The sequence below is a fragment of the Rhea americana genome, unplaced genomic scaffold (genome assembly GCF_003343005.1).
Source record: "Rhea americana isolate MKP2758 unplaced genomic scaffold, rheAme1 scaffold_319, whole genome shotgun sequence".
Lineage (NCBI taxonomy): Eukaryota > Metazoa > Chordata > Aves > Rheiformes > Rheidae > Rhea > Rhea americana.
Genome location: NW_028186445.1, coordinates 192357 through 201453, shown reverse-complemented (window position 1 = coordinate 201453; position 9097 = coordinate 192357). Strand labels below are relative to the sequence as shown.

The window sequence follows — 9097 nt, the reverse complement described above, 5'->3', positions numbered from 1 at the left end:
GCGAGCCCGGCCGGGGGCTGCGCGACGCGGGGCGGGCGAGGGGCAGCGCTACCTGGCGTGGACTCACAGAGAACCGGTGTGTAGTACTTGGAGAAGACCTCGTCCTTGGGCCGGTCGGGGAACACGTAGATGAGGTAACTGAGGTCCCCGAGGCGGTCGGCCAGGGAGCGGATGGAGAAGTCCCTGGTGGTGAACGGCATCAGGTTCCAAAACATCCTTTCGGCTGGAAGACGAGAGCGGACACGGCAATGACCCAGGGAAGCGGCCGCCCGGGCTCACGACGACTCCCAGGGCTCTGCTTTGAAAACATGCTGTACAACCGCACTACAAAAAAGCGACCAAACCCAGCGTTTTCCCCAATTTATCTCCCTCCTTGCMACATTTCAGGAGGAAACGCAGGTTGCCAGCAAACGGGAGCAGGCAGGAACTACGGGTCTGTCCTTGTCCGGGCCCACGGGCCAGCAAGGGGCACGGGGCGGGCGCAGGCAGGGCAGGCTCCCACCGCGGCCGCCGCGGGCAGCAGGGGCTCTGCTCGTGCTCGCGGTCACGCGTGCCCTTCGAGAGGTGCTCTTGGGAAAAGCAGCAATTAGCAGACTTACTGCACGGAGTCGCACGACCCGCGCAAACCCGCTACACGAGGAAGCGCCGCGGAGCCGCCGCGCGACGCGCACCCGCGAGCACCATCGCGTGGTTTGGTGCGACGGGTTTCGTCCCGTCCCTCCTCCCGCCCCCAAACGCAAGCCCTTGAGCTGGGCAAAACGCAGGCGCTGCCAGGGACGCGACGGCAGCTCGGAGCCGAGCCGGAGCAGCACCGGCGGCCAGGCACGGAAAGGGGCCGAGCCCCAGGCTCGGGGGAGGACGGCCGGAGGCGCCCGGCTCCCTGGCGCGCACTCACGGGAGTCGAACTTCCACGCGATGGTGATGCCGCCGATCTCCGAGTCGCTGAAGCGCAGGAGGAAGGTCCCGTCCGGCTTGTTGATGAGCAGGTCGTGCGCTTGCTGCTTGTTCACGAAGCCCAGAATGGCCCTAGGCAGAGGAAGGGGTCAGGGCCGGCACGCGCGGCGCCGCCACGGCACGGGGGCAGGACGGCTCTTACCCGTCGTTCCAGTGCGGCTTCAAGTGCTTCTTCAGCACCTCCATGACACCATCAAACCACTGCCAGAAGGTGTAATTCCTCCCAGGCAGGTTTTCCTGTTGAAAGTTCCAGAAAATAAACAACTCTGTTTCCAGCCTCACAGCTGCACAAGAATTTGGCACAGCAGCAGAGACGGGGGGACCTGGAGCACGGGACGCCTGCTCAGCGCGTGAAACCGGGTGCCTGTCGCCCCAGAGCACCCGGCCACGCTGCGCAGCCCCGGGACGAGCACCAGCGAGGCACACGCGACGGTGCGGACACCTGCGGCCCTACGGCACTCCGGATCGCTCAGGGAGAGGAAAGTGGTTCCCTCCATCCCACGACAGGCAGACGGGGATGGTGACGGCTGCTTCCGTTTTGCAGTCACAAGCAGCGGCTCCCTGCAAGGAGCATCCCCCGTCCTCCCTCTTGGCACGGCATGCTGGTGCTCGTGGGCTTAGCAAAGCCTCCCCAGCCCGGCGCCCCGGCCCGCTCACCCGGTTGAACTGGGACCAGGACACCGTGGTGCTGCTGTAGTCCTCCAGGTGGGAGCTGGTGCTGTTGAAGAGCTTCTGCGCCAGGAACACCAAGTTCTCCTTGGTCAGCCCGCGGCTGCTCTGCACCTCAGCCTTGAACTTCATGTTGAGCGCCTCGCAGAGCTGCGGCCACTGCACCTTGTCGGGCACGGCGAAGGGCACCCGGCCCTGCGGMGCGGGCGACACGGGCGTCAGCACGCTGCCACCCAGCCCCGCGCTCCTCCTCGCCAGGCGCTGGCACCCACCGGCTCCGCGAAGGCGTTGTCCCAAAGCACGGTGGCCGTGGCGTTGTTGTCCTGGCTCCCGTGCACGATCACCACCACGGGCAGGGAGAGCGTCTGCGGGCGGACGGGGGCTGAGCCGGGCCGGGCCGGGCCGCAGGGCGCCGCGGAGCATCGCCCACCCGCACCTGCGGCCCCGCGGCGGGGACGCGCCCGGTGCCTTTACCTTCACCTGGAAGACGAGCTCGTTGCCGCCAACGCTGAACTGCGACTCGAAGAGGATGGTGAACTTCTCCTCCGTGACCGACTCGGCCCCGCGGCGGTCCGAGCGCTTGATCCGCTTCAGAGACTGCGGGGAGGGGGGGGTGAGGCGGGGGGAGGCGGCGCAGCGGGGACGCGGGGGGACGGGAGCCGGCCGCGCTCACCATGTTGCGGAAGTGGGCGCTCAGCGTCCCCGTGGCCTGGTGGTACTCCATCACGCAGCAGTTGTTCAGGATCTCCCCGCTGCTCTCGCTGCCGCGGGAAGAGCTCAGGCTCAGGGGCGTCCCGCAGCCCCCGCCCGCCCGCGGCCCCCCCCGGCGCGGCCCCGGGCATTACTTGCGGGTGCTCTCGTTCTTCAGCAGGGCCTTGGCTTGCTGCTCGCTGATGATGGTGGCCTTCACCTGGGGTGGGTTCATGTGCACGTTCAGCTTCCCCCCCACCAGGAGCCKCACGGTGGCCGCAAACTTGGTCTGGGTCTTCAGCACCTGCGGGGGCTGCTTCTCGATGATGAAGGTGCTGGGGGGGCACGGGGGTCAGGGGCAGCCGGGCAGAGCAGCCCCGGCCCCCCACGCCAAGGACCCCCACCTCTACCTGGTCACCAGGGCGGAGATGATGTCCGTGATGGTGCCGTTGAGCTCCGACAGCATCTCCTCCACGGGGCCTGGGATCGGCAGCTGCTGGCACAAGTGCTCGGCCCGCCGGATCTGCTGCCGGTTCTGCCAGATGATCTCTGCCAGCTTCTCGCACCTGGGGATGCGCAGGGCTCAGCACCCTGTGGGGGCCAGCACCCCTCCCCGCGCCCGGCCGGGCACCCACCAGGTCTGCAGCACGTCCAGGGTGCCCTCAGGGGGGCCCCCGTTGCCTGCCAGCTGCTGCCGGCGCTTCCACTGGATCAGCTCGTCGTCCAGGATGGTCGTCTGCTGCTTGCGCAGCAGCTGCAGGGTCTTCTGGTGCTTCTCGGCCAGCTCCTGCAAGGCGGGCGGGCGTCACGGGGCGCAGGGCCGGGTGGGCGGCCGCACCGGGCCGGGGCCGCCGGCACTCACCACGCGGTACTGCTGTAGTGTCTGGGCCTCCCGGTGCAGCCAGGCCTCCAGCGACGCCTTCTTCTGCTGCAGCGTCGTCTCCCGCGACAGGCGCTCCTGGGGGCCCAGCTGGGAGAGCTGGGAGAACTGGGCTGGGGGGCACGGGGCAGCRTTAGGGCCGGCACTGCCAGTGCCCCGTGCCCCCGGACCCCCCGGGCTCCCACCCACCTTGGAGCCGCAAGTTCTCCTGGTACTGGATGATGAAGTACTCCTGTGTCTGCTGCAGCTTCTTGAGCTCGTTCTCCGAGTCCTGCGTGATGAGCCGCAGCTCCTCAAAGGTCTGGTTGATCTGAAGGTGCTTCTGGGACATGGCATCCACCAAGGAGCCGGCCGGCGAGGGGCTCTGCACAGGCATGGGGAGCGCTCAGCACGGTGGGGGGAGCCCCTTCCAGGCCACCTCTGTGCTGGGGGATCCAGACCCAGAGCATCCCCCCACCACGGGGCTGCTCCTGCAACTCTGGGACATGGAGACCCAGAGCATCCCCCCACCACGGGGCTGCTCCTGCGACCCCAGACGCAGAGCCGGGGCATCGCCCACCCCACCAGGCTGCAGCCGTGCTCAAGCCCCTCGTGCAGAGTCGCTCCACGTCCCCCACTTACGTTGTTCGCCTCCCGCACCAGCCTCTGCTCGTGGTACAGGATGTGCCGAATGCAGCGCACCAGCTCCATGGGGCACCGGTCGTAGGTGTTCTGCACGGGGAGAGCGCGGCCCTGAGCGGGGCGCGGGGCCGAGCCGCCTGCTGCCCCCGCGGGCTGTGGCCCCCGCCCCGGGCCAGCGCTGTCCCCCACTCACCTGCAGCTGCGTGGCGTAGTGCCCCAGCTTGATCTTCAGCAAGAAGCCGTCCTCGCCCACTTGGTGGTCCGCCTTCTTCTGCAGCTCCTGGATGAGCCCCTCCAGCAGCTGCGTCGCCTTCATGTTCTCCTGGGGGTTGTCGAGGTCGATGGAGTCCCTGCGCGGGGCGAAGGCGGCGTCAGGGCGGCCCCAGCCCCGCCGCGGGGGCGGCCGCAGCCCCGGCCGGGCGCCCCGCTCACCTACCATGCCTGGCTCTCGATCCACTGCGAGAGGTAGTGCCGCACCTCGATGGGGAAGTGCTGGCCGTAGAGCGCCTGCATCTGCCGCAGGGCTTCGCCCTGCAGCTGCTGCGCCTGGATCCACACCGCCATCGCTCAGCACCTGCGGCAGGGAGACGGGGCCGTCGGGGAGCCACGCGCCGGCGGCTCCTCGGCGCCCCGGGCACCGCGCGAGGGGCCGAGGCCGCCCGGGCACGCTCCTCCGCAGGAGCCTCCCGATGCCTCCCGCGCACGGCGCTGCCGGGAAACGTCTCCGGTTTCACAAAGAAAGGGGGCACAGCCGGGCAGGGGGACCCTGGGCTGAGTCACCCGCTATTTTCTAGGAAAAGTCCCCAGAGAGTTTGGGGCCACGATTGCATTGCTTTGCTGGATTTGCCACATGGTAATCATTTCCCCTTGYTGCACCGCGGGATCACAGCCATCATCTGGCCAAGGAAATGAGGAAACGAGGGCCAAGGGGGAGGGCTGGAAAGAAATCCAGGGTGACGCCGAGCGGGTCCATCCCACGGCGCAGGGCTCGCCCGCGGTGCCGGACCGCCGGTGCCGGGAGCCGCGCGGCCCCGGGCTGCACTCCTGCAGGGCTGCACGCCCCCACCAAGATAAACGTTAAGAGCAGCAAGGCAGGGTTTCTGCAGGCGAGCTCGGGGCGGTTTCGGGTGCCAGCGGTGCTCGCGGCCGGGCTGCCCRACACCCGAGCACGCTGCTCCGCTCTGGACTCCCAGGCATCCCAACGGGCGCTTTGCACAAGCGCACGAGGCACCGCGGACAAGCCAGCAGAGRCAAATATAGAAAGGACAGCCGGAGAGACAGCACCTATAAAAAGCCAGAGCTTTCCCCCATCGTGGTTATATTTGCAGCTTGCTGGGGCCTGGCAAAACAGCCCGAGAGTCTTTGATGGTGATGCAATGCAGAGCAACACGGGGAGGGCTCCGCGGGAGCCCCCAGCCCCTCGCAGCGGAAACACCCACCAGCACGCAGGCACAAATAGCGTTTACACACGCTCACACCCAAACAGATTTAGGCCTAATATTGTGCAAACAGAGCAAGTCATGCACTTGGCAGGGAGGAGAYGTCAGGGCAGGGGTGAGAGACCGCCCGTGTTGCATCCTCCGGCCAGATGACCGGGACGGAGATCTGGTTACGGCACTGCACTACAAAACCAAACAGACCCATGGAGAGAGCAGGCAGTACAGCACTTCCCTGAACCCTTCAGCTTGCAAGGCCAGGACACGCTCCGGGGAAATCAGCCTCAAAATCAGTTACRGCCCCAAGGAGCTGCAGAAGCGCCGGTGCTCTCCTGCAGCACCAGGGCTCGGCACGACGCAGCGCGAGGACCGGCTCAGAGCGGGAAGAAAGTGGCAGGTYGGCTGCCACGATGGCAAAGAAATCCGAGGGTCTAAGTCAAGCACAGGGAAACAGTCGGCGGTCCTGAGCTCCGTGATCCATACCTGACGTGCAGAGAGAGGAACAGTAACTGAGAGTTGGCTAAAAATGACTTTTTCCCCCCATAAAATGCAASGAACACTCCCACGTTCTTGGGAAAATGGGTTAGAAATCCTTCTGGTAAGGAGGGGTTTGAGGAGTCAACAAAAGATTAAAGYAATGAAAGCAGGGAAAGAGGGAAAGCTGATAGTAAGACAAGTGTATTGKCAGTTAGAAAATGTGAACAGTTGATAAGAGGCATCATGACACTGATGCAAAATGCTGCCATTAGCAGAGCTGAAGAGAATTTTTTTAAAAAATTGTTTTACTGTGTCAAGAACAAATGAAATCCCAGGAGCAGCCCAAGCCGAGTGCTGGACGGGAACAGGAATAACAGCACAGGCAAAAATTAAATGAACATTGTTCTTGCTATCAAGAAAATTGTGATATATTCCCATCTTCCAGCACCCAAGCACTTCCCATTCCACTTCAACATGTTGTTAAGCAACAAGTATTAATCTGCTGCTGTGGTTAACTTGCAGTTACAGAGTACAAAAAGCACTGGCCTTGGAGCAGGAGCTGAGAACACTGCTGCTGGGAACGTCTGAGTGGAAGCAGAGCCAACCTGACGTCAGTATTTACAAGGGGAAAACAGCACGCTCGGCTCACGGCAGCCCAGCTCGCCCCGCGCGCGCTCGGCGAACCGCAGCCCGTCCCGCGGGCCACAGCGGATAAACACGGCCCACCGCAACCGCTCCGGCGGGATCGCGACGGGCCGACGGAAAGCGTCACCGACGCAACACCAGGCTTCCTCCGAGCTCGTCCGCAAGCAGGTGCCTGCAAAGCACCAGCCTGGAGCGGCGAGCAAGCGGCCCGGACGCCGGCAGAGGACCAGTACGAGGCATCACTGCCCAAGCGAAACCGTGTCCTGGCAGCCCAGTGCCGCAGGGGCCGGCTCCCGCGGCCGGGAACACCGAACGCCGAACCTGCGAGCGAAAGGAGGCCGTAGCAGAAACCGATTTCCCAAACACCAGCCTAGACCGCACCCACCGACCGAGCTCGAGTCAGCAGAGAGGACACCAGGCGCAGACGGCATGCCAGCAGCAGGTACGGCACGAGGCGCGTCGTTTGCAACAAGGCACCGGGCTGCTTAGCCGCAAGAGCCGATCAAGGTTAGGGAAACGGGGCTGTAGCTGCGTTTTGCATAAAATACAGTGATATGATCCTCAGGCCCTGTGTGTTGCCAGAGACAGCATCAGCACCCTATGTGCCATGAACTTCCCAAAACCACCACCACCACCGCTGCTCACAACAGGCATCAGCCTGGAGCCTGCAGCAACCAGCGCATCCTGCCTGGCCCCAAGGAGAGCATCCCACAAGGCCCCGCTGACTGAGCCACGCTGTTGAGCCCACGGCTTGGCTGAGCCACAGCCCTCTGCGCAGCCGGAGACGCTGGGCTTTCCAGGCAGTCACTGCACTCATGCTTCTTACCGGCAAACTGCTCGGCCAGATGCTCACAATTACAGCCTTGGCTTGATCCAAGGCCAGCATCATCCTCCTCCTCGGGCAGCACTGCTGGCCTGGCTGGGGTGAGCACTTGCAACAACTTCCTTGGAGGCTTGGGATGGTTTCACATCTGCACTCAAGGATCAGCTCCCTCCTCGCGCTCTCCGCTGGTCCACCACCCTCCCAGGCAAAGGCACACGTAGGTGCCAGCCCCGCAGCTGCCCTCGGCTCCCGGGCCAGGTCAGGCAGACCTCCCGCTCCAGAAGAGGCCAGGCAAGACTGTCGCTGTTTATCCATCCCCTCCACAGCAGCATCTCTCTGCCCACGTTTCTCAATCACGCCTGCAGCCTGTGTGACACGAGCTGAGCTGCCTCCTCCTGGAGCGCTGGGAAGGACCGGCAGCATTGCTGCAGCTTCCCTAGTTACCAGGGATCAGCTGGGTTGCAGCAACCACCCGCCRCTCACTCGGACAATTGCAAGAGATAGATAATTGCAGCGGTTTAAGCTACTTTGCATTTGCTTTGCCCTGGCAATGAGCTATAATCCCACCCATTACCACAGTTCGGTTAACCAGCAGTAACTCAACAAGCCACAACAACTTGTTCACTGGTGACCTATCGCTTGCAACACTGCGCATGCGGCAGCTTCCCTCGTGCAGGACGCGGACCACGCACACGGACCCCGACCGCCACTGGAGATAGCCCGGGGAAGGAGAAAGGCACGAAAGTGCATCCAGCGGGAGCAGAGGGATGGGAGACGCCAGRGTTGGTGCTGCTGCATCCCACTGCCATCGGGGAAAGACCGGAGACAGGAGAGGGRCTGGATCACCAGCTGGTAACCCACCCCAACACGTGTGCAAAAGGATGGAGGTAGCTGCAGAGGACGCGCRAGGTGAGACTGGGGCAGGGAGGGAGGCAAGCAGTCCCTCCCGGAGCAGGACCGCTTGCCAGGCAGCCCCGAGCCGCGGCCAGGGGCCGTGAGCGCCTGTGGGGCACGAGAGCAGCTAAGGAGCTGCAGCAGGCGCTACAGGAGGGCTGGCGAGCAGCTCCAGATCTCCAGTGACAGGAAAGCCATAATTGCATCTGCAGGAGAAGACAAAAGGAGGGAAATGTCTCACAGGGTGAGGCAGCCCGCCAGCCGATTCCCGATTCCCACGGGCACGTCTGCCGCAAAGCCCCGCCACGGATACAGCTCCCCCAGCTCGCCGCCCCGAGGCTCCAGCACCGGCTCGGCCTCGTGAGCCAGCGCAGCAGGGCTCCAGCTCCGCGGAGCTCGGGCTGCAGCCGCTGAGATGCACGGGCACGCAGCGGTCCTGGGAACCTCGCCGCCCCACGCCCGCAGGCAACGTGCCTCCAGCCCAGGGCTGCTCCAGCACGGCCCTTCGTGCCAGCACAGCCGCTGCTCGCGGGGGCAGCCCGGCACCGGCACCAGCCCTGGCCCCAGCACACACGAGCAGCGGCTCTGCCCACGCACAACCAAGCAGCAGGACGAAACCCAGACAAAACCCTGGCGGGAACCGAGCCGAAGCTCTGCCCTGTGCCCAGGGGCCCTGCGCTGTCCCTGCACGCTCCAGGCGCCGGTGCTGCCTCTTCTCCTCCGCCCGGAGGAAAGGGGATTTCCGGAGCGGCTTTCCTGCCCCCCCGCAGGGATGCAGGGTGCCTCTGCCCCTGCTGCCCTCCCCGCTCTGCCCCGAGGGCACGCRAAAGCCCCGGGCCCGGCCGCCCCGGCCCATCCCTGCCCCGCGGCGCGGTAAACACACGCACACGTGCTCCCCCGGCACCTCCGGAGCCCGCGGCCGCTCCCAGGGCAGAGCCGGCCTCGCTCCCAGCCCGCCGGGCCGGGCCGAGCCGGGCCCAGTGCGCCCCGTCGGGGCGACGCCGGAGG

At 65.2% G+C, this 9097-nt stretch overlaps 1 protein-coding gene across 1 annotated transcript in view; it reads right to left on the bottom strand.

The window, feature by feature from the left end:
- The window catches only part of LOC146592777 (signal transducer and activator of transcription 5B), a 5419-nt gene extending 997 nt beyond the window's left edge, over nt 1-4422 (bottom strand). Inside the window, exons 1-15 of the mRNA XM_085310381.1 lie at nt 4251-4422; nt 4008-4164; nt 3815-3904; nt 3383-3557; nt 3176-3306; nt 2949-3100; nt 2724-2879; nt 2469-2648; nt 2297-2384; nt 2098-2220; nt 1896-1988; nt 1612-1818; nt 1097-1191; nt 896-1026; nt 7-223 (exon numbers count right to left, since the gene is read on the bottom strand). Of these exons, the coding sequence (XP_085166507.1) occupies nt 7-223; nt 896-1026; nt 1097-1191; nt 1612-1818; nt 1896-1988; nt 2098-2220; nt 2297-2384; nt 2469-2648; nt 2724-2879; nt 2949-3100; nt 3176-3306; nt 3383-3557; nt 3815-3904; nt 4008-4164; nt 4251-4378 (2123 nt within the window). The 5' untranslated portion in view covers nt 4379-4422. The remainder of the gene's footprint in view (nt 1-6; nt 224-895; nt 1027-1096; nt 1192-1611; nt 1819-1895; nt 1989-2097; nt 2221-2296; nt 2385-2468; nt 2649-2723; nt 2880-2948; nt 3101-3175; nt 3307-3382; nt 3558-3814; nt 3905-4007; nt 4165-4250) is intronic.
- Nucleotides 4423-9097: the final 4675 nt, after the last annotated feature.